This window comes from Terrapene carolina, unplaced genomic scaffold (genome assembly GCF_002925995.2).
Source record: "Terrapene carolina triunguis isolate 2854851 unplaced genomic scaffold, T_m_triunguis-2.0 Scaffold132, whole genome shotgun sequence".
Taxonomy (NCBI): domain Eukaryota; kingdom Metazoa; phylum Chordata; order Testudines; family Emydidae; genus Terrapene; species Terrapene triunguis.
This window is the reverse complement of record NW_020664483.1, coordinates 7,934,371-7,959,697: the sequence shown is the minus strand read 5'-3', so window position 1 is coordinate 7,959,697 and position 25,327 is coordinate 7,934,371. Positions and strand designations below refer to the sequence as shown.

General features: G+C 42.1%; 1 protein-coding gene across 2 annotated transcripts in view; it reads right to left on the bottom strand.

Annotated features, from left to right (window-relative positions):
- The window catches only part of PLCB1 (phospholipase C beta 1), a 637,760-nt gene that overhangs the window by 72,310 nt on the left and 540,123 nt on the right, over positions 1 to 25,327 (bottom strand). For both annotated transcript variants that reach the window (XM_024192884.3, XM_024192885.2), the window contains exons 28-31: positions 21,243 to 21,319; positions 21,048 to 21,137; positions 16,410 to 16,467; positions 11,994 to 12,080 (exon numbers count right to left, since the gene is read on the bottom strand). In XM_024192884.3, coding sequence (XP_024048652.1) covers positions 11,994 to 12,080; positions 16,410 to 16,467; positions 21,048 to 21,137; positions 21,243 to 21,319 — 312 coding nt within the window. The remainder of the gene's footprint in view (positions 1 to 11,993; positions 12,081 to 16,409; positions 16,468 to 21,047; positions 21,138 to 21,242; positions 21,320 to 25,327) is intronic.

Below are 25,327 nucleotides of genomic sequence, written 5' to 3'. Positions count from 1 at the left end.
CCAAGAGAAGTTCTTTGGACCCCTCACTAGCTTGGAAATTTTAACTCTGCAGCAATTTAGCTCTTCATCTTTCCCATCCTTGGTGCAGAGTCCATATCTACCCGTGTCTGGATTAGGCCTGCCTCTCCTAACTGACACCATCTCTCCAGGTGAAGATCAGAAACCTCCATGTCTATAGGCAAGAAATCACCCAGTGGTCCATCCCAGAAGCTTATGTGCCCAGTCACATTCCAAAACTTCTCTGAAGTTAACTTTCCTCCCCCCGCCCACCAAAAGGCTGTGGAATCGAAAGTGTAGGGAATCACTAAGACCACATCAATCATCACTGAAATGTCAACTTTCCTCCCCATCATTCCCACAGATCCCCATCATTCTCTGTCAGCCTCTGATGGAAGAAGCAGACGGGAAGAAAACTTGACTATAAGTGATGAAAATCATGAGCCTATACCCTGGCTGTGAATGAAAGAGAGAAAACTCAATTCTATTCCACCCTAGCAGCCATTAAACCCTACCTTGCCGAATGATTTTGACTATCTCTAACAAACAACAACAACAACAGCAAAAGCCTAGTCTCTGCAGACTGGCGTGGAAAGAGAAAAATACATAATTAGGTGTACATTTCCTAATTTTGTAAAATGTTTATATATGACATTGGTGGGTCCTGCAAAAGAATCTAAAGGTTAGATACCCAGTGTGTGCATTTATATATATCTATATCTATCTATACAGATATAGATAGATATAGATGTAATTGTGTGTGTGTGTGTATTTTATATATATTTTACACACATATATATTACACACACACAATTACATTAAAAGAACATTATTAAAGTTGCAAAGTCAAGTGCTCAATCATTGGAAATGGCAGAATGTTGCCTGTGCCACCTTAATGTGGACACGTATGCATTACTATACAGTCTTTAACTACATTTCACATACTACTATTTCCACAGGCCCTTGCCTCATTCAATGCACCGAACGCACTGTACTTACTTAATGAGCATCTTCAACATTTTTTTCTCCTCATTGTTCAGTGTGTGACCCAGGCCTTTTTTTACTGCACACTAGTCAAACCCTGCTCTGATGACAGAATTATTTATTTCTTCATGGGGTTTTCTAAGGAGCTCATCACTATACTATCGAAGTGCTTCTGCATATACTAATTTACTTCCACAATACCTCTATGAGCTGAGGGGATGAGGCCGAGGGGATGAGGGCGAGAGATTAGGGTCAAATGTTTCCACTAATCTTAGGTGCCCAATTTCAGACAATTAGGACCTGATTTTTCAGACTACTCAGCATTATAAAGTACTTTATATGGTCAAAGCCCAGCTGCCAAGACATTGGTGACAGGTGTGGGTGCTCAGTAGAGCCAGTTGGAAATTTTCTGATGAAAAATATTTACTCATAGACTCATAATGTACTTATAGCTATGGAAGTGTCACAATATTCTTGATATCTTTAGTTAGCCTTAGTTTGGGGAGTCTTCATTTACTATGATTTTTAGCTTATTGGAGTGTTTCCTTATATATATATATAAACTTAAAGCTACAATATATATTGCCATGGTAGTTCTTATATAGACTACCTTAGATCTTGATTTTAGAGAACTGCCAGATTTACAAAATCCAATCATTCCAATTCCTTCCTCCTCTTTTGGGGCCTGATCCTGCAGACATAAGCATATGCCTAAAGGAACTACTTACATGCATAAATTATACGTGTGCTTAAGTCTCTGCAAGATTTGCATTGATTTCTCTATTAGTTGATACTGGTGGATTATGCAGTATTAGTCTATGTATTTTTCCTATTTCACCTCTGTTTGGATCTTTTAGACAAGGTTACCATAATAAATATTAATATTTATTAAAAACTATGGCCATTAGTTTTGTAATTCCTAACCAGCCATGAAGTATTGTGCTTCAGTTCACAGATTCATAGATTCATAGATTCTAGGACTGGAAGGGACCTCGAGAGGTCATCCAGTCCAGTCCCCTGCCCGCATGGCAGGACCAAATACTGTCTAGACCATACCTGATAGACATTTATCTAACCTACTCTTAAATATCTCCAGAGATGGAGATTCCACAACCTCCCTAGGCAATTTATTCCAGTGTTTAATCACCCTGACAGTTAGGAACTTTTTCCTAATGTCCAACCTAGACCTCCCTTGCTGCAGTTTAAGCCCATTGCTTCTTGTTCTATCCTTAGAGGCTAAGGTGAACAAGTTTTCTCCCTCCTCCTTATGACACCCTTTTAGATACCTGAAAACTGCTATCCTGTCCCCTCTCAGTTCTTGGGTTTACCTCACAGCAGCAGTTAAATAATACAAATATGGTAATTCTGAGAGTTCTGTATGGTTGCAGGGGTCCGTCTTTGTGGAGTTCATTCCTGGAGCTGCACCATGGTTTGAGATTACAAAGCGCTGTACAATATATGGTACTTATTTTGGGGGTAATAAACACTATGTTAATAAACCCTCGGTTCCTGAGCTCCACAGGGAGGAAGGGAAAAGTCAAGGGATTTGAAACAAAAGGCAAGATTAGTGAGGAAAATTATTTCAAGTTTCAAAGAGGGATGTCATAAAGAATGGAAAGTTAACAGTGAATATTAAAAACTATTCAAACATTTCCTGTTAGGGCCCTTTCAATTATTTAGCTTTGGTATGCAAAAGTAATCCCCTTTGGAGAATCGCACTTGTTCTTCTCTCATGAGGCTTTCCTTCTGGGGTTTAAACATCAATGCGGTCTAATTCAGTAATTGGAAGCTTTTGTAAACATTCTGTCATGAATCTCTTCAAACTCATAATCATGTTGTCATCGAGTTTCCATCTCCTCAGGGCAGCCCTTCACCTCAGTTTCCCCAAATAAACTTCACACAGGCTTTCTGTGGACAATAATACGCCCTTCATGGGGCCTGCGTTTATTCATATAAAAATAAACTCCAAATAAAATGCCAAGTCCCAAATTAAAGTCCAACTAAAGTCCACACAAAGCAAAATTTCTCTTCCTACCCCAAGGCCTTTCTGCCTGGGCCCTTTCCTGGTTTGACAGGCCACTCCCAGGCCCTACCTGCCTGGAGTCTCAGCCTCAACACCCAGGACTCTCTGCTGAGTCTGAGCACCCCTACTTCATTACGGCCTCCTGCTGCTGTTTATAGGGGGATCGCCTGATCCATATCCGTGATCAGGATTGGACAAGCCACCCTGCTACACACATCAACTCATTTTTATCATTTTCAGCTCGTCTTTCTCTAGAGGTAGATGCATTAACTTCCATGCAGTGTATTACACAGAATAGAGATCCTGGCTGCTTTGGATAAACACGGAAAATTCCACAGAACTTTTTTGTACAGCCGAGTGTATGCTCCTGAATTTCAATGATGAAATGATTATTATATGTACATAGCTTCTAAAAAGCTTTGAGATTCCTCAGTGTAAGTGTGAGATATCTTTATAGCATTATCCTGCTTACATCAGTTGGGTATTAAATAGGCAATGTTTCTTGTCCTGGGATCACCTTAGCAATCTACAGCCCCTAATCATATCGCCCACAGAAACAGTTTTGTGTTTGGGCACCATCACCAGCCTCTCTCTCTAGGATGTTATCTATTCTTGGGATGGGCTTTGGCAGGAAGAAGCTATATGTCCACCTTCATGTCTCCTTCCCAGTCTGGTTTTCTCTTGAGGGAAGGGCAAGGTGAGTTTCATCATCTTTTCCTTTCTATGTCAGGGAGACAATAGTCTTGGGAAGAGTTAAAGACGCACTAGCGTCAAAATCAATAATTACTTTATATACCTTTTAACAAATCTTTTATTATCACGTTGTTATTGCTGGCATTTGCTAGGCCCACCACTGTGAGAAAAGATACCTGAGAACTTACGTAAAGATGAATGTTGGTCATTTCAAAGGGCTGGCCATTAGGAAGAATCAGCTATCATGAGAGGAGATCTCTTTGTAAGTAACTGCATAATGCTAAATAGCAGAATGCTCGCTGCTTTATCCCTTACAACCCATGGAGCGGATTCTGGCCTCCAACCCAACCCCTATATGCTACCCTAGTGGCATACAGGGGCAGTAAGGCACTGCATTGTCTGGCGAGAACTACCCTACTGCAGGAGCCATGAGGGTTGAATATGCAGCTCTATGCTGTCTCAGTGGAAACCCCCAGTGTAAGAGGCGGGGCTGGATGTGTGCAGGAGGACCAGAAGAGGGAGTCTCCATGGTGTTGTAATTCAGCACTGCTCTAGTTGAAACCACGGGCTGTGTCACCCCTGAGTTGTAATTCAGATGGTACAAAGATGGCTTAGTTACCTTTGCCCTCAACTCCTCCCAAGCTGCAGCATCTGTGCTTGGCCTCCTGTTGGACACAACATCATATCTGTTCCAATGTTTCCAGCAGCGGACTGTTGCCTAACGCAACTGATGAACATTCACCTCTCACTCAGAAACCGCAATTTACACATTATAACAGAGACGATCTTTGGGTTTTGACTCAGAATGTTATTTTTTAAAATTTGGAATAGGAGAAGTGAGAATGCTTAAGAAAGACTTCCACACGCCGGAAGGGGCTCGGAAATATGTTCGGTAGCCAGTTGAGGTGGACACTGTCTAACTTGCCTAGACCCTTACAAAACAATGACCTTCACAAATCAAACTTTTCAACTACATGAAATATACTCTGGACCACATGCTGCTCTCAGTCTCACCAGTGCATTCAAGAGTGAGTCAGCTGAAATAAGAAGATTTACACTGGTGAAAAATGAAAACAAACTTTGGCCTTTCAGTCCTCTCAATCTCAATTCCTTACAGCTCTCAAAAAATTAGATTTCCTCTGGCACCTCATACAAGGAACACTAACACTAAATACATGTCTGGAAAAATGTCCTCTGTGGAAGAAAAAACAGTTTTCTTAACATATCCCTTCTCTAGTTTTCATTAAAATAATTACTTATATTTTCTTTCTACAAGGGGTCTGTGACATCCTTATTAAAAATAAATGAAGTTGCAAGTCATTAAAATAAAAGTAGAAGCTTTTTGCAAATTTCCATTGGAAATTTGATGTAGGCATTTGGGCTATTTGATTTGAAAGCTAGAATTCCCAAGTGACACATGTGTGCACAGTATCATCACAAAAAGAGATTTAATTAACATACTGAATATCACTTCAGATTGTTACATGTATCGTTTGTGACCTGTTATCCATCTTTAGAACTGTAATGTATATTGTGCTGGAAAAATAAAGTTATTAAAAGAGGGGATCTATATGAATAAAAAGCATATAAGAAAGCTCCAGTTTTCACTCTTTTCACTTGTGAAGGCCTCTCTGCTTATTTGTGACTGAGGCTGAAGACTACAGGCAGGATTCTGATCCCACACTGGTGACGATTTGGAGTCATTCCACTGAGTTTTACTTGAGCAAAACCAGTGTGAGATCCCGACCAGCCTATTCAATGACCACAACACATTCTAGGGAAAGCCTAAGAATTTCACCCAAATGTAACACAAAACTACACACAAACATCAGAGCTGAGATATTCAAAGCTGCCTAGAGGGTTTGGATGCCCATGTCTTAGGGCTTGATCCTGTGAGCAGCTGAGAGCAACTAAGCACATGCTTTGCTCTAAGTTAATGAAATCAATGGGACTATTCATGTGCTTACAGTTAAGCATGTGCTTAAGCACATTGCCGGATTGAGACCAGAGTGCTTAGCACTTTGCGGGATCAAGCCCTGAGGTGGCTTTGAAAATCTCAGCCCAGGGAAATTGCTTTTTGTAAAAATATTCTTTTAAAAGGTTTGCAGTTCATTGAGACTGAGTAAATGTCATGCATGCCTCTGTGCTATTGCCTACTTAAGAAGGCACAGAGACCGTTAACTCGTATGACTCTGATGGATTTAGATTTACAAGCCTAGAAAAAAAGTTGAACAATGAAAAAAACAGTACATTATTTTAAACCCTCTGTATTCCTTCTGTGTTTTACTGCTAGGCATTGCTATAATTCATGTAGCTTAAAAGCTGCAGGTTCTTAAAAGTTGCGAAATTTCTTTTTAAAATCTGGAGGGATTAAAACTATCCACTGCACAGAAAAGACTATTTGCCTCCAGGAGTGCCGGAAGGGGGGATTAAGACGGGGAACACTTTAAGAAGGCCGCTTCCTCCATGCCAATATGAGTCTATAGTATCCAAGGTCTTTGTGAAGCCCTGCAAACTGAAATCATCACTTTGCAAAGCTCTATCCTTAACATTTTTGAGTGATCCCGTGCAATAAAAACTTGAATGGGTCTGACAGGAGTTGGATGGAAGTGTGTCTAGCCCAGCTGGTCCTGAAAGGAGGTTTGGCTTCTTACCAGGGCACTGAGTGGAGAAAATGGGGTATGGTCTTCTTGTGCAAAGTGCAATGACCTGAAAACATATTGGAAGAGCCATAAAACTCCCTGGGAATTGCTTTCTTTCCCCTGTATTGATTTAAAGTAGCAATCCTGGGCTCTGAGAATGGATAAAGACGTACCTAAAGTAATTTCAAAAGTTCTGTGAATCATACGCATTGTACAGTGACTATTCTCAAAAATTAGAGAGAGAATCCTGCTGACCTAACTTTTATGAACAGCCCCATTTAATTCACTTACATTATTTGCAGGAGTAAAATGAATGATTTGAAACAAAAACCACAAAACGGGTATTAGACAACCAAATTGTCGTCTACAAAAAAGATATGTTAAGAATGTCTGTGACTGCAGGATCACTCCCCCTTCATTGTGCTTTCAAATAACTGAATTTAACTACTGCACCTGGCGGGGGGAAGAAGTCATCCATTGTTTTTGCAAGGCATTGTTTCAACAGGATGACGACGCTGGAGTTACAGGAGAATTATTATTTCAGAGTTGGAGTGGCTCATTACTTTGCTCCTTGAAAACGCGTCGTTTTAAGTCCCCATAAATTTTTCAGGCACGGCCCTGGTACAAATTATTGATTAGGTATAGCAATGTATACACACCCTGGGCGCACTTAATAATGCATAACAAACTGTGAGATAATAAGCTTGTGTTTTTAAATTATTTAGCATACATCAGATTCTTATACTAGCCTCCATTTATACACCATTTTAAATGAAAAGTGCATTTGCTTTGAAGATGTTTTTTGAGGAAAAAATCATAAATGTCGTAGGTGAAAGTCATGCAAAGCAATTTAGCAAGACACACTAGGTCATCTCTCTCTCTCCTTTGATTCATGCAAACTGAGCATAAGCTGTGGGACCATGAACACAGATGATTACACCCTCCTTACGGTGCTGGGACTTCCTTCCTCCAGGCACTGAGGTTACCACTGAAGTCAACGGAAAGATTTCAGTCAACTTCAGCGGGAGCTGGGTCAGGCTTTAACAGGACAGGAGTCTCTCCTGTTGTGCTGCCATTGGATTTCCTCTGGCACGGCAGCATGGCAGATGTGACTCCTACAATGGTGGTGAGAGTGGCAGCTGGTCGTAGAGCTTATCGGCCATATTGAAGTGGTTTGCGGCAGCTTTATCTTGCATAGAAAATGTCCGGCTCTTACAGAGGGAATCATAGAATCATAGAATCATAGACTATCAGGGTTGGAAGGGACCTCAGGAGGTCATCTAGTCCAACACTCATGCCATGCAGAGTGACTGCTCTCAGACTCCACCCCCCATTCATGTATGGACTATGGCATGTCATGAGAAAATACTGCTTAGCTGCATTTCTCTGCTATATGGCTTCCCCAGGCCTTTTCTACATAATCTATGGCTATCCACATACCTCCTAAGTAAAAGGGATAGAGAGCCCACTGTTTGCATCATTCAACTAGCTTTTTGGGTAAGTGCTATGAATTAAAAAGAAAAAGCAATAGGAAAAAAGAATGCTCCAGTCTGAGACTGGGAGTCTGGAGTTCTAGCTACAGTAAGTGACTTGACCAAGGTCATACCGAAGGTCTGTGGCAAGGCCTTGCCTTCCATATGACCTTGGGCAAGTCACTTACTGTCACCGTGCTTCGGGTTTTTCCATTTGTAAATAATAACAACACTTACCTACCGTATATACGTGGGGCCGAATGAGTTAATGTTTGTCAAGTGCTTTGAGGTCTTTGAATGGAAAGCACTATAGAAGTGTAATGTGTTAATAATAATGTGCTCTACTGGACTGAGCTAAAAGTTGCAAACTGGAATGGGCCTGATTCTGACCCTGTCAACACCCATGACAAACCCCCATTGCCTCCAGTGACAGAGTCCATTTACTGTAACAATCAATTTTCATGCAAAAGAATTAATTCCTTGCCATCTCTCACACGGATGGAGTTTTGCCATTACAATTCAATGGGGGAAGAGGGGCTGGAAATGCACTTAATTTAGGTTTAAATGGATGAACAGATTATCCAAAGCAAAGACACCGAGATAAAATGACCATGCCATCCTCAAGTCCCTCAGCTATACGTCGATATCACAGTACCACACATGCACTGCAGTAAGCGTCCCAGATCACTCTTTGCCCCGAATGTACTGAATTCCATACTGAGGTGTAATGAGCTGCGTTCCTACAGTAGCCCTCAAGAATTTACAAGAGAGGCAGCTGAAGGGGAAGAAGAGAGGGGCAGACGAAGGCTTAATGTAAATGAATGAAATAAGGAGAGAAGACAAGGAATGAGAATGGGGAGAAAAGAAGAGGGGTTGATGAATAGGAAGTGAACAATAGAAAGCACAAAGGAGAGCAGGTGAAGGAGAGAGGGGAAAAAAGGAGCAAAAAGAAATAATCGGACTGATGGGAAATGGTGCTGTCAGGGAGAAGACAGTGGAGGCAACTATCACATAGGACAAAGGTGAACCACCCTCAATTGTTATAACTAATCCACCGGGTCAAGTTATCTACCTGTTTTCAGTGGTCAACATCTGATGCTCAAGAGGAAGGCATCAATTAGAAACCCTAATGGAGTCCAATTGCTACGTGGCTTTCAGTGTATGCATTTGTAGGAGAAGCCTTTGAACGAGCTCTCTCTGACGTGCGTTCTATCACATAACACTCAAGTAGAGGGCAATCAAGGAAGGATAAGGCTAGGAGATTTACTGTTCCACACATGAGCACATAGTCTTTGAATTAACAAGGCGACATTGTCCTTTGCCTGGAGGCTCTCCCACATTAGCTTGTTGGAAGTGTTTGGTATGTCCTCACACACACATATATTAGAAAAACATCCATGAGATTATTAAATTTCTAGTCTCTGCAAGACCAAAGACGAATTTGTGATCAGAGGGAGTATGGTATTATACAGATACAATGTGAAATTCTGGTTCCATTGAAGCAGAACTCCCACTGACTTCAAGGGGAATATAGTATTCAGAGGGACCGCTCCCATCCCTTTCTGCTGACAGCATCAGTTCAGGAATCAAACAAGAGTAGATGGGAAGTTCAAGTTATTTTCAACTATAAGCCAAGCAGCTGAAAAAGTAAAACGTAGCCCTGTGTCTAGGACTTGTTTAGGGGGAAAAATCTGCACTGATTTATTATTCTACCGACTTCAGTGGGGGTACTTAAAGGTGTAAATCAGTGGTGAATGAGGTCCCTTAGTCTAGAAAAATTAAAACCCAAAAGGCCATTATCTGTGGCATACCTTTCTACAGGATTTCTGCATTTTTAAAAAAGATATAAAACCTCAGCTATTTAGGGCAAAGTTCTCTCCAGTTTACTAGAGAATTTACAATACAGAAAATTACAAACTTAGCAAACTACCAAGCCCTGCTGCAAACATAATGGCTAAGATTGCAATCATCTTTTTGTCTATGACTGGGCTCTGCATGTAAAGTCATAATACAACAAGTTTTGTGAGTCACTGCTAAGTAGCCAAGTAAAATGATGAATGGCTGAAAGGGTGTCCCCAGTGATATTATTGGCAGGAGTACTCAAAGCTAATGCTATCCCCTAAACATATTAGACTGTTTAGGGACTGATCCTGCATTGCTTATGTACCCATAAACTCCCATGGACTTACATTACCATTAATTTTGATGGGAACTTTGGATACACAAATAATGCATGTCGGGGTACTCAGAGAAATACATCTGGAAAGGTTACAGAGTACATATTTGTGTTGCACCTTTCAAACATCTACAACTGGGGAAACTTCTCATCTACTACATATTAATGCCCTGCTAATAAGGGAACTTGGCTTTGAATACAAAGCAAAAAATAAACTGTTTATAAAATGAATTGTTGTTTTGCACTAAATCTTTTGGCCCAAGTAAAAGCTATGCACAGTCCTGAAATCATTTCCATTATGCGGTAAGGGGTAGGATGCAGATTCCGTGGTGCACTACAGAGCACAACACTATGCAGGCTCTCAAGGCAGGACCTTGAAAGGGGAGGTTACAGTCATTGTCAATGGGTCACTGACTACAGAGAGGATCTAGCCGAAGCCCATATAAAGACAGAGTTGCCTCGTGTCCTGCCCTGAGGTTGTGGATATGAATGTGTGTGGGAGGATTCCAACCCTGCCAAGCCTGCAGATGATCCTTCTCTCTGCATGCAAGTCATACACTTGTGGTAGGGAGTGAGTCCAGATTTCAGATCTGCTACTGCTTTACTAAAAAGTACAGTAGCAGCCTTGAGATTAAAAAAAGAAGGAAAGAAGTTAATTAAGAATTTGTATAAACAAGCTTATCAAATGATAGCATTAGAATGACTGACAATGAGTTATTTTTGCATTATATTTGTGCACTTAAATTCTATTAATGTAAAAAAAAAAGTTAGCGCTATTCCTAAAGAGAAGCTGGTGATCAAACACAAAAAGGAAGCATTTTGAACATTTAAGGAAGATATATATTCTGATCCCAGATACCATGGCATTCACACTAACTGTTATCTGTTATTATTATTGTTTTTATAAAGTTTATTTTTAAAATCAAAATAGAAAATTACATGAACAAAAATATGTAATTTTTAGAAACGTACTAAGTTTATCATTTATCACCCATTAGCTGTTAAAATAGTTACTTGATCTATTCTTTTGATATTTCACACAAACGGGAGGCCAACACTGATTAACTACCATCAAAATTAAAATTCCTTATTACTGCCAGTTTAACTGTAATACAAGCATAGAAATTAAAATTGAGGTCTGTAACATACTGGATCTAATATAGGAAACATGAAAGCAGAGATGACCAGAATGGTCCATGAAGAATTAGACCAGGAAGAACACTCTGTTGAATGACACCGTATTCATGTACAATAGCCTGTTGATATAATTATGACTTCCTGAAACAAATCTTACAACATTTTGGGGACCTGAATATGCTCCACTGGAGTCAATGGATTCCCATTGGCTTCAGCAGTAACAAGATCCAGCCCACAATCTCTAAAATAAAATGGAAGAGAGAGACAGAGAGAGACACAGAGAGAGAGATTTCAGAATACTACATGATCTTAGCTGACATGAAAGAGAATACAAAAGATTCAATGCACAAAATCCAGTGTAGAAAATTCAGCAAATATGCCATGTTCAACAACAGCGTTTTGACATATCTCATTGTTTTTCCACAAATGGAAAAACATCTATTATCATCAACTATTTTTACAGGCTGTCATTACTATCAAGAACACTTTGAGCTAAGCATGCTATAAAGATATCTCCTTTTTTTATGCAAACTGTGTTTTGTTTTTGTATTGCTAAAGAACATTACAGCAAAGGGCACACTCTGCTGGTCAGAAGCACCCTTTACACCAGGTGCCTTTTAGAGATACTCTACAATGACTAAAAAACCGATCTAATTATAGGGGATCAGGATCTGAAGTGGTTACTCACTAGCAGGTTGCTATCTGACTTTTTTTCATAATCTCAAATATTGGGGAACTTGTCTATGACACTCTCACTATGTGCAAACTACATCACACTTCTCAAGTATCAGATTAATTGATGCATACAGTAGGAACATTTGCTGAAAAAAGTTTTTAAAAGCATTATGTCACTGTTCAAAACTCTTTACCTTGGGCTTTTCATCCAGTATTTGCTGACGAATCTCCTTGTGTTTTTCTACAAGTTTCTCCTGTCTTTTACTCTGAGCATCTTCTAGCTATAAGAAAACAGCAAAAAGTTCTGTTTCACCCAGTACACAAATCTGCTTTTTTCCAATTAAAAATATTACAATTCTCTAATGACAACTGTAAACCTTTTTAATACAGCTGTGTAATCCTCTTTTTGATATGCACCAATGTCTGCTGTTGTTGGCAATAGTTCTTCTACGCAGGAGCGGCGCCAGGGTTTTTGGCGTCCTAGGCAGGGGTCCTTCCGCGCTCCCGGTCGTCGTCGTCAATTCTGCGGCGGGGGGGTCCTTCCGCGCTCCCAGTCTTCGGGGCACTTCGGCGGCGGGTCCCGGAGCGAGTGAAGGACCCACCGCAGAATTGCCGCCGAAGACCCGGAGCGCGGAAGGACCCCCCCGCCACCGAATTGCCGCCCCCCACAAATCCTGGCATCCTAGGCAACCACCTAGGTCGCCTAAATGGAAGCGCCGGCCCTGCTTCTATGGGTGCCTACACCACACACTTCACAGGAGAGACAAGGTGGGTGAGATAATTGGATCAACTTCTGTTGGTGAGAGAGACAAGCTTGTCTCTCTAATATCCTGGGCCCGACATGGCTACAACGACACTGCATATAAACTTCACAGGAGGCATTCAGAGTCAGAGTGCAAAATATCCGTGACAATGCAATGCTCCTAAAAATAATATTTTATTGTATTTTGTTGCAAACTTTGATCCCCATCCTGCAAGGAGCCTTGTATGGCTAATTCCTGCACCCAAAAGGAACTCTTTGCAGGACTGGGGCCTTGAATAAGTAAACATGTTCACATATTTTTGGCTACAGTCCAGAACTTGGGCCCTGGTTCAGCAAAGTACTTAAACATGCACTTGACTTCCATGGAAATGAAACACATGCTTAAAGTTAAGCATATTCTTAAGTGGTTTCCTGTACTGGGGCCTTTGTGAGCAAAAATGACCCAGCTGTTGAATTAAAATAGTTCTGCACTGAAGACCTAAAGAAATTCATGGGAGTTGATTTTGCATATTTTTGATTTGAAAACATTTTAATCCACATTTCACAAAGCAAAATTTGGGGCTCAATACAACATAAAAACAGTTAAAACCATAAAATAGCTAACATTTTCTCTTGAATTTCCATGAAACAAAAGTATTTTATTTTGCAGAGCTCTGCTTTGAATGCTTATGCATTTCAGCAGTTCTACAAACCTAATAAAGAATAAGGCATATGCTGTAATTAATTGTTTTTTGGTTCTCAGAGTTCTTTAAGCCATCATTGCATTCTTGAGACAGCAAACCAATTTACAAAAATGTTTCTCCAATACCTGAAGGCAAGAGGCCGTACATGGTTTCCATGAATAAAAACTGCACAAAGATCAAAATAAATCTAGATTCAGATAAGAAAAAGAATTTAATTCCCCCGGTCACTGATTGTTCAAAAAAAGACATAAAATTCTAATTTCATATACAGTAATATACAAATAATCTGTATGGCAGTTGCACAAAAAGTTGAAATTTTAAAACCTTCATTTAAAACTTTAGAAAAAATGGTTACTCACCTGTACAATAACAGTTGTTTTTCAGGATGTTTTATGTACTTATACATTCCACCGTAGGTGTATCTACACCCAATGCACTTAAGTCAGAGACTTTTGCCTGCAGTGCCACTAGGCAGTACATGCCTAGTGGTACCTCTATTGGAATCAGGATATAGTGGGAATAAAAGCCTTTCCCTCTGTGCTGATAAAGAGCTTCCTCTATTGCGCCCAGATCCAAGAGACTGTACGTCTTGCATTAATACAGCCTCATGAGATGGGTCCCTGAAAAGGGATGGGGAAGGTAGGGTGGGAAGGAAGTGAATTGGCCGAGAAGAGATTTCTGTCCATGCACTGTAACAGGAAGGTAGGCAGTTTCAAAATAGGCAGCCAAAACTTTGGAGATGATTTACGGTCAGTATGCTGTCTTCGACTGTAATGCCAAAATGACTGTTTTGAAGCAGAGGTCTGGTGAGAAAGGCCTTCTGTGGACAAAGCTGATGGGCAACATCTAGAAGGCTTAGATCTCTGTCTAGAATGATCTTAAAGTTCATATTGTCCCTGTGGTCTAAAATATTTCCTCTTCATCACTGGGGTACAGCTATTGAGAGAGCAAAGAGTCGCACAGGATCTTCACATGCACACCATGAACATCAGTCTTTCGAGAAAAGAGCTTAGTGCCCTCAAATGGCAAGTTTTCTATTGTATTTTGAAGTTCCCTTGGGATGCAGGAGGCTTGTAACTAACAAGAATACCTCATTGAGACGGCTGTCATCATTGAAAATGAAGCCATTTCAGCTGTGTCGATAGCCATTTAGAGATGTCTGGGCAGTGAGGTGACCTTCAGAGTCTATAGCCAAGAACTGTTCTTTATATTCCTCTGGCAACTTATCTGTGAATTTAGAAATTGCCCACCAATTAAGAAAGGAATTCTTGGCCAATAAAGCCTGACAGTTTGACACACTAATTTGAAGGCCTCTCTACTGTATAAATCCAGTCTCTTAAATTCCTTGTCTTTGGGGGTAGCCTGGGGGAGCAACTGCCTCAATTGTTCATTCATCGCTGTGACAACTAAAGAATCTGGGGTAGGGTGAGTGAAAAAATAATCGTGTTCTTGCTGGGAAACCTGATATCGTCTATCCACACATTTGGCAGTGGATGGAAGAGAAATGAGTGTCTGCCAAAGGGTCTTATCAGGTTCCAGCAGGGTTTCGTTAATGGGAAGGCTGACCTTTCCCAGTCTGCAGGATATCTAATAGCCTGTGCAGATTATCTTGCAAAAGTTCCACCTGTGCTCCTAGGGAAGCAGCCACCCTCCTTCTAAAGTCTTGAAAGACCTTAAAGTGCTCAGGCAGAGCTGAAGTTGACTCAAGTGCGATGGACTCATCTGCAGAAGAGGAGGAATATCTTGGAGTTCTTTTATGGGTCCTCTTGGTCTGGGTACTCCAAAGCCGGGTGACAGGATCTCGTGGTTCCACAGGAGCTTCACTAGTGGCTACAGGAGTTGGAAGAGGTGACTTCCTCCTGGATTGTGTAGCTGATGGAGTCCAGAGGGCCTGAGAGCAGTCCAAGAGGCCAAAGGGACTATAGCAGTGTTTGCAATGTCTGTGGTGGAGGGCACCATACCAGGGCATCTGTATGAATAACTCATCTTGCTCCATGGGTCATGCATGCTTAGAGTGACATCCGTATGGAGATCCGAAAGACCTCAGAGATAAAGGTCTATCATTGTCCGAGTCTGACGAGGACGAAAGATAACTCTCTTTTCATTGAATGGACAGGAAAGTCCAGTGGTTACTGGTGGAGTCCTGGGCACAGGAGATACAGAGTGCTGCACCAAAGGTAGGATGAAGTATCTGATGGTGCTGGTGGAAGCAGACAAGCACCAACAATGAAGGTAAATTTTCTGTTGCTGGTGATGGTATTGGATCCACCAGTACTGGGGTTAAAGATCTCTCCAGTAAGGGAGAAAGCACCGGTCTTGACAGCCCCACTGGAGCTAGCATCAGCGGTGCAGCCTCGGATAGTGTACAGGGAGTGTTGAGTTGGCACCGGCGGACTTGTAGCACCATTGTTTGAGATGAGGAGTGCAGCCTATCTGTCTCAAAGTTCTGAACCTGTTGAGGAGGCTGCAGGAGAGGAAGGAGATCTATGATTCTCACCCGAAACTCGCTTTGGAGCCATGGCAGCTGGAGGGGCCCTCCTTGTGGAGGAAATTTCTGGTCTCTCGTCATAGGGATCAGGCACTGAATAGGGATGCATTGCCTTTTCAAGAAGATACACCTTAAATCAGAAATCCCTCTGTTTCTTTGCCGTCATGGGGAATGAGGTACAGATACAGCATTTGTCCCTCACATGTCCCTCGCCTAAACAAATTAGACAACTGTTGTGCCTGTCAGTGATGGGGATAAGGGCCCTGCATGTGGCACATTTCTGCCCAGCAAAACCCCCTCCACAAAGCCTAAGTAACTAAACTATAACTATACTAAGTGAACTATAACTATGTACAAAGTGAGGAAATCCTTAAGTTGGCTAACCAAGGCTCATGAATGCTGGGGAACTCTAAATATCGCCATGGGTGATGAGAGGGAACTGAGAGAGGAAGGTGGCGGCTATGCCCCTTTTATGCCCTTGGCTCTGTGCATGGGGAGGGAATGCGCCCCCTAGTGGTACTGCTTGCAAAAGTCTCTGACTTGAGTGCGTTGGGTGCACGTACACCTACAGTGGAATGTATATACTCATAATCACTCCACGGATAACTTCCAGTCAAACGGTAATCTGTAAAAGATGAAGTTTTACAGACAATGTAAATACAACAGACTGACGTACCCTCTTTATGTACTGCACCACTTCCTGGATATACGATCGAATCATTTCCGTCTTCTCCCTGGGGACAAGGGATTAACAAGTTATTGAAGTCGACAAAATTACATCAATACGTTTGTCAGTTCAGATAAATCAATACCCAATGTGATAGACTCTGCCTTGAAGAGACAGTTCTGTCTGTCCGTCCATCTGCATTGCTAAAGTGTCTAATATGTTAGAATCAGGGTGTTGGAGTTGTATCTTCAGAAACATCCCGAAATGTCCAGATCTGTGACTTCCTGCAATGAAATTATTTTCTCTTGCTTGCCTTTAAGCCCTGATAATGTCAGGCAAGTCCTGCTCTCAGTTAGTCCTTCTGCTGTAGAATATCGTTCCTGCTGTGGATTCTATGTGGCAGCAGTGTTCGTTTAAGTGTGAAAATGGAATACCAAAGAGAACACACAGGGCATCACCTGGTACATGCTACCCAACCTGTTATATTACGCAGCATTCCATGTCAGCAAGCAGGTACTGCGAATGAAATCCAGCCTCACTGAAGGCAATGACAAAACTCTCAGTGACTCCAGTAGGGTCAGGATTTCACCCCATAACTTTATTACGTAAGCCATGGAGTTCTGGATTCAGTTGAAACTTTTGAATTTTAGAGGTGCCTATGAATATACTACAGTCAAACCCCGCAATAAGGCGCCCCGCCATAACGCGAAATCGCATATAACGCGATCACAATTTGGCCCCAGTTTAAGACATACAGTAATACAGTATGTACCAGTGGTCTCCAACGCCATGACGCCTGCCGGGACATTGATGTGCCCCCGCCTAGTGCCAGGCAGGGGAGAGAAGCTGCGGCCCCGTGCCTGCCGGGGACAGAGCACCGGCGCCTGCGGCCCTGGAGCTCTCTGTCCCCGGCAGGCGTGGGGCCGCGGCTTCTCTCCAAGCCGGAGCGGAGCCGCAGCCCCATGCCTGCCGGGGACAGAGAGCACCGGTGCCTGCAGCCCTGGAGCTCTCTATCCCCGGTAGGTGCGGGGCCGCGGCTCCTCTTGAAGCCGGAGAGGAGCCGCGGCCCCGCACCTGCCTGGGACAGAGAGCACCGGCGCCCGCAGCCCTGGAGCTCTCTGTCCCCGGCAGGTGCGGGGCCGCGGCTTCTCTTGAAGCCGGAGAGAAGCCGTGGCCCCACGCCTGCCGGGGACAGAGAACAACAGGGCTGCGAGCGCCAGTGCTCACTGTCCCCGGCAGGCGCGGGGCCACAGCTTCTCTCCCCTGCTGGGCACTAGGCACTAGGGGCACTAGGCGGTGCACATCAATGCACCGCCTTGGGGACCACTGAGGGCTTGAAACCCTGCTATACCGCGACCCTGCATTTAGCGCGATGTAATTTTTTGGACCCCAAACACCACGGTATAGCGGGGTTTCACTGTATGTAGGCATTGGATAGGGTCTAACTCTACAATGGCAGACAGCCTGACAGGCCAAATGACGGCTCACAGAGCTTCTCTGCTAACGTGATAGTTTAGCTGGTGATGTGCTGCAATATTTTAGGGGTAGGGCACAGCTGCTTGTCTTCTGCTTTTGAACTGCATTGTCTTGTTCTGCTCCACAACAATGCTGCTGTGCCCTGTTGGTTAACCTCTCAGCTGCCACACTGACTGGGAACAACAAAAAGAGGTTTCTACTGGCCTATTTCATTGGTTTTCTTTACAACCCCTTTAAGGGAAGGCAGGAGAACTTGGGCAGGAACATCTTAGCAGCTTCATCTGCAGTGACCTTTTAGACAGATTTTTTTCAGGACGGCCTGGCCAGAGTCAGCACACACTGCCATAGACATGTGCACCATATCAGGGGCAGTGCACATACATTAGAAGTCAGTGGGACTTAGGCTCCAAAGCTACTTATGGGCCTTTGAAAATTTTACCTGTTGCAATATAGGCCCTGATTCCGTACCATTAAAATGAATGGGAACTTTGCCATTGACTTCAATGATCGCAGTATCAAGCCCACAATGAACATGCAGCTTATTAGAGATGATGGCATGTAGTAATTTGAGTATATCGTGTAAGATGTTTCTTTATTGTTTGTGAAGTTCGCAGAGGGGGGAGAAAACTGTCCCCAAATGATGGAGTAGTTGCAATATTTCAATAAAATCAAGGAGCACTTAAGAGGTTAAACAGAATTTTGCATGGCTTGGTAAACCTATCTATACATAAGGGACTAAAATATGTTGCTTCCAGGCAGCTATGCAAATCCTAGAGACAGGGAAAAATTAAGGATAATAGAAAAATGAAAGCCTGCAAAGCTTGGCACAATATATTAATCTGGGCGTGTTTTGATTTCCCACATTTGCAAGAGAGCATCCTCAAATACCTACTTGCACAGGAGGTCTTCATGGGATCCACTGGGTTTGCACACAGGTCCTGCTACCTCTTTCAGTGGGGAGGGGCAAACTGTGTCCACTTGTTGGAACAGCTGGGGAGAAACATAACAGGTTTCCTGCTCCTTTTGCTGCCTCCACTGGATTTACCTGGGCAAGGAGTTTGAGGGAGCCTGCTCAGGGACTTTTGTCTGCCTCCTTTTGAACACCTACGTTGATATTTCAATAATCTCTCTACAGGCAAATCATTTCACGTTGCAACTGATTTTACTGTTAGAACATTTTTCATAATGTCTAACTGATTTTTCCCAATTTTGTTTCCATGCCATTATGCCAACTTTAACCACCTTAAATAATTCTTCCCCTTTTACACTATCACTTATTATTCCCATTTTGTCATCTTCTCTTTAGGCTGCTTATTACATTCCTCTAATGTCTGTTCTCAGGTCATGCGCTGTAGTCCTTTTATCTCTGTAGCCCATCTTTCATTTCTATCAATAAAAATATGCATTTCTTTTTCCTACAAGAAGAAGCTCCAAACTATACACAGTGGTAACACTATATTAAACACTGTATAATCGTGGCTTTGTGGAAAAGCTTGGGGGTTTGTTTTGGTTTTTTGTTTGCTTGGGTTTTTTAAATTCTTTTGCAGTTTTTTTTTTTTTAAATTTGGTTTTAAATATTGCAAAGCATCAGGATCCTGGGCAGAGTTAGGCAGGACTAGTGGCAGGAGCTCGGTAGGCAGAACAAGCACCGGAGTTCAGAGTCAGTATCAGAGTCAATAGTCAGGCCAAGGGTCCAGCTGAGAGGCAGAGCTAGGGACAAGTCGGAGATCAGGCTGAGGGTCAATACTGGGTAGCAGGGGCCAAGTAGGAGTCAAGGTCCAAATCAGAGCAAAAGTCAATACCAGGACTCAGGAACAGGAAATACAAAGTGGTCACAGGAGCTAGCTAGTAACCCACACTGGACACTTCCTGAAACACCGCTTGGGTTTATATAGAGCAATGAGCCAATCAAGTGCCATAAAGATGCCACCTCAGAAGCCCCTTGAGGCGGGACTTCCTGTGGTTGGTGTCCGGAGCGGGTCATGGGTGGGGATACACAAACTAGTTACAGCTGTTCCTGGGTAGCAGTGCAGAGGTGTTTGCTGTCTAGCAACTCTACAAGCCTGGGTTTGAGACCCACTAGGCCCTACACAAAGATTGATAACTAATAATAAATACAGTAGTGCAACCTAAAATGTTCTATTCTCTCTTTGAATTATTTGCCAAAAAGGAATTGAGGAAAACAAACAAATCCTATGTACTGCACACTAGAGGAGGATATAGCCCACTTACCCAGATATATTCTGTGCTTATTTGTGAACCACAAATCAAATCAATATTTTTGCACTTTTTTACAGATACTGCACCCACAGAACCCAATTCTTCTCACTTCCACTGTTGAAAAATCAGGAGTAACTCCACATTGGCTAAAGTTAGCATGAAAGAAGGATTGATAGCACAGGATCTGAGGTGACATTACAAAACTACCACAAACCCTCCATTATAACGATGCTGTTTGTTTCATTCAGAAATGAGTTAATAATAGGTAAAGTTAAAAAGAAAGGAAATTCCTACCCAACAAACTCTGTTAAAGTGAAATGAAAGCCTCAGGTACTGTCAGTAGTTTGAGTGCATGCTATCATTCAATAACATTAGAATTTTTTAAACATAGGAAAAAGTAATATGCAGGTAAGGTTGCATTTCTCAAACAAGGCACCCAAACTACTTGAACCCTGCACCCATGGAGGGGCCAGCCTGCCACATTCCTTTCCTTGTATGCTGCATATCGAAAATGGCCCACAGAACATTCATTTTATAGTGTGTTTTAAGGGTGTCTCTCAAATCCAGGCCTAATCCCACGAACACTCCCACACATGAGTCACTTTACAATGTTGATTTGAAGCCAATGGGCTTATTCACCCACATGTAGAAGTGTTTGTGGGACTGGGGCCTAGGTGTGCCATTCTGTCACCACACTGACCTTGGCTCTTTTCATGAGGATTCTCTCATTTGACACGGAGTGCAGTGCAAAAGCACACCCCTTCAGCTGGCAAAGCACTACATGTGGAGGAGAGGTTTGGATTCATTCAATAGGAGGTGTCCTGGTTCCTTTGGTGATCCCTTACTGCCTGCATACTGATCATTTAGTTGAGGCTTTTCTTTTGATGTCACATGGACCAAATGTCCTTGAACCTCTTCATAAAATCGAACACAATTTTAGAATACACTTACTCGTCCACTTGATTTTTATCCTTGGATTTAGCTTCTGTGATCTTCTCCTGTCTCTTCTTGTCCATTTTCTTCTTTAACTCCTTCTTTTCTCTACAGGAAAGAGAAATAAAGATAAGCCTACACACACATACATATTTCAACCAGAAGTTAGATGCTGAAGAAGATTTAGTTAGTTATATGAGAGTAGCATCTTACTTTTCACAAGTCTCTTTCAGTTTCTTTAACTGGCTGCTCTGACATTCCTCTGCCACATCTGTCAGCTTCTGAATGAGCTGAAAAAAGCCAAACAATGAGCATTTTACATTTTTTTCATCATAAATAATCCAAGATTTCTTCAAAGATGTAGTGTGGTGAACACGTGCAAATGTTGTATCATCACCAGTATGTATATGTGATTAAAAGTTAGTAGCAGTTCTATCAGTTAAGCATGGATTGTCTTCTTGAGGACTGTGGACTTACACATAAAAATTTCATTAGCTTTCAAGTGTTTTCCTTCTTATGAACAAGAATAATTGTGGTCATTGATAAATTACAACTGAATCTCCGTGCCTTTGTCTAGTTCAGTTTCTCTGCAAGTGTATACTGTTGCCATGAACAGAACTCTGTTATTTGTAACAATTTTGATTTTGGTGTAGCCAGGTAGAAGTAATAGATTCATGCACATTGGGTTAGAAGGGACTCTGCTCATATCTAGGAAGCAAGGACTACAGGTTAAAACACAGGACTGGGAGTTAGAAGATCTGAGTTCTGGCTCTGCCAGAGACCTGTTCTATGACTGTGGGCAAATTTAAGGCCAAATTCTGTTCCCACTGAAGGCAGAAACAAAATCTCTATTGACTTCAGTGAGAACAAGAGTGGTCCCTATTAACAAAAATGCCTCAGTTTCCCCATCTGTAAAAGGGGGAATAATACTTCCCTACATCATATGAGACTAACTTCACAATATTATGAGTCATAAAAGGATCACTGATATATTTCACTTGAAGACCACTATAGTTTAGGAATAATTCAGTAAAATAATCAGATACTATACAGAGAATGTATAGTAAAGGGTAGTTCATAGACTCATAGGCTTTAAGGTCAGAAAGGACCATTATGATCATCTAGTCTGACCTCCTGCACAACACAGCCCACAAAATCTCACCCACCCACTCCTGTAGCAAATCTCTAACTTATGTCTGAGTTACTGAAGTCCTCAAATCGTGGTTTAAAGACATCAAGGTGCAGAGAATCTTCCAGCAAGTGACCCGAGCCCCACGCTGCAGAGGAAGGTGAAAAACCTCCAGGGCCTCTGCCAATCTGCCCTGGAGGAAAATTCCTTCCCGACCCCAAATATGGCGATCAGTTAAACCCTGAGCATGTGGGCAAGACTCACCAGCCAGCACCCAGGAAAGAATTCTCTGTAGTAACTCAGATCCCACCCCATCTAACATCCCATCACAGACCATTGGGCATATTTACCTGCTAATAATCAAAGATCAATTAGTTGTCAAAATTAGGCTATCCCATCATACCATCCCCTCCTTAAAATTATCAAGCTTAGTCTTGAAGCCAGATATGTCTTTTGCCCCCACTACTTCCCTTGGAAGGCTGATCCAGAACTTCACTCCTCTAATGGTTAGAAACCTTCGTCTAATTTCAAGTCTAAACTTCCTAATGTCCAGTTTATATCCATTTGTTCTTGTGTCCACATTGGTACTAAGCTTAAATAATTCGTCTCCCTCCCTGATATTTATCCCTCTGATATATTTATAAAGAGCAATCATATCTCCCCTCAGCCTTCTTTTGGTTAGGCTAAACAAGCCAAGCTCTTTGAGGCTACGTCCTCACTACGGGGGGGGGGGTCGATTTAAGATACGCAAATTCAGCTACGCGAATAGCGTAGCTGAATTCGACGTACCGCAGCCGACTTACCCCGCTGTAAGGACGGTGGCAAAATCGACCTCCGCGGCTTCCCATCAACGGCGCTTACTCCCACCTCCGCTGGTGGAGTAAGAGCGTCGATTCGGGGATCGATTGTCACGTCCCGACGGGACGCGATAATTCGATCCCCGAGAGGTCGATTTCTACCCGCCGATTCAGGCGGGTAGTGTAGACCTAGCCTGAGTCTCCTTTCATAAGACAGGTTTTCCATTCCTCAGATCATCCTAGTAGCCCTTCTCTGTACCTGTTCCAGTTTGAATTCATCCTTCTTAAACATGGGAGACCAGAACAAAACATAGTAAAATCCAATTTTTATTTCCTATTTGCAGAGAACAAAAGGAGGGTATTAGGTATGAACCCTCTTCTAGAACTACAGAATAACAAAGTATACAACTAAGACAGAATTCTCATTTGTCTATGAAGCAAATTTTCACCAGAGAAAATAAAGCGCAGAGGAAACTGTCAGAATGTTTCTTATTGAGAAAGTAATTATCATGACACTTCATAACTGAACAATTCAGAAAATGTAACCAAGCTTGGGGAACAGTCATTATGTGTTTTGAAATGTAAATGTAAGCAGGAAAATGAGTTTACAGACAATATGAAGCCCCACAAAATAATTACATACTAGTCCAAAATGGTGGTTTGTATAAAAGTAATACAAATTTTACATTCCAAATAAAAAGATTAGACATAGCCCATTTTAGACATAGCTCATTACCCAAACCAAGGGCGGCTTCCTGAGGACATTGGAATAATTATGTAACTGCTCATCAGTGTGAGCAAGGGGTTTGCTTTCTGGTCCTCCAACTGCAAACATAAAGGCGCATTGCATATTACTCTGCTATAGTTAACCTGCAGTATGTTGTGTAGCAAGGGTTCATTGTGTATTTTTCACATACATGCTTTTTTTGCACTATTTGTATGGCAGGGACACAATACTTCAAAATGATACGGATATGCAACTAATGCTACAGGAAAAATGGTATGATATGACTTTGTGATATCTGAAAAATACCTAGTCATCACATAAACACAGACCAGACTATAAAGCCCAAGGGGGTAGTGCTAAGGATCTGAACGCCTCCTTAACTTTGGCATTTCCTCTCTTTGAGTGCGTAACTGTGCAATGTTCTCCTCACATCTTCTTGTTAGTGGAATGCATCACACAATATTGGGAATTCCAAGTTCTTACCAAATCCTCATGTCGTTCAATGATGATTTATCTCTTAAGAGTGTGGGTGTGAGGAAGAAAGAAACGTGAAGGCAAATGAGATAGAGAAATCTTGAGAGAGAAAGCGAGAGCCAGTCTTGTGTCTGGCCTGGAAAGGAATTAGAATGCTGACTCAGCTCAGGATCTATTCAAACCTGCCATTAGCAGAAAGTGCCAGTGAGAATCAATTCACTATTTATCTTGAGAGATAAAGAAATATTGCTTGGGCAGAGGTGATTCCAACTTTTAAGATGACCTCAAACCGGCCAGGAGAAAAAATCAAGTGGAGAGCGTTTCAGAAATAGCGAATACCCACAATGGCTAGTAATCTTCACCAAAAGCAGTTAAATTCCTCTTGACCTAGGGGGAATGACTATCCTCAATAGTTTTTCCTATGCAGTATATGTAACATGACAAAATCAAGAGATAAGAGAAAATTAATGACGACAAGAGAAATAAAATCAGTGGGCGAAATTTGGCTCCTGCTCATACCCAGGCCAGCCCACTGGCCTTAAGGGCAACAATTGGCCCCCGGCCAGGAAATATTTATTTATGGGTCAGTTAAACATGCTGGTATTTCCTAACAGGGCCGGCTCCAGGGACCAGCTGAGAAAGCAGGTGCTTGGGGCGGCCAAGGGGAAGGGGCGGCATGTCGGGCTCTTCGGCAGCAATTCGGTGGAGGGTTCCTGTCCCTCTCGGAGGGAAGGACCTGCTGCCGAATTGCCGCTGAAGAAGAAAGCGGCGCGGTGAAGCTGCCGCCGATCGCGATTGCGGCTTTTTTTTTTTTTTCCCTTCGCCACTTGGGGCGGCAAAAACCCTGGAGCCGGCCCTGTTTCCTAACATTTGAATACTTGACTTGTATCCTTAACATTTGTTGAACATAGTTTTTTTGTTTTGTTTTATATATTGTTTTACATATATAGCCTGTGCACAAAATTGTAACCATGGTACCTAATGGAAAGTTTGAAGAGCCTCTTTTATTAAGCTAATTGAGGATGAAGAAAAGACTGGGACATGCTAAATTTTTAATTAACCTTAACTCAATTAACCTTAACTCAAATTAATTAAGAGATTTACTTGTAAATAGGGCTGTTGATTAATCGCAGTTAACTCATGCGATTAACTCAAAAAAATTAATCGCGAT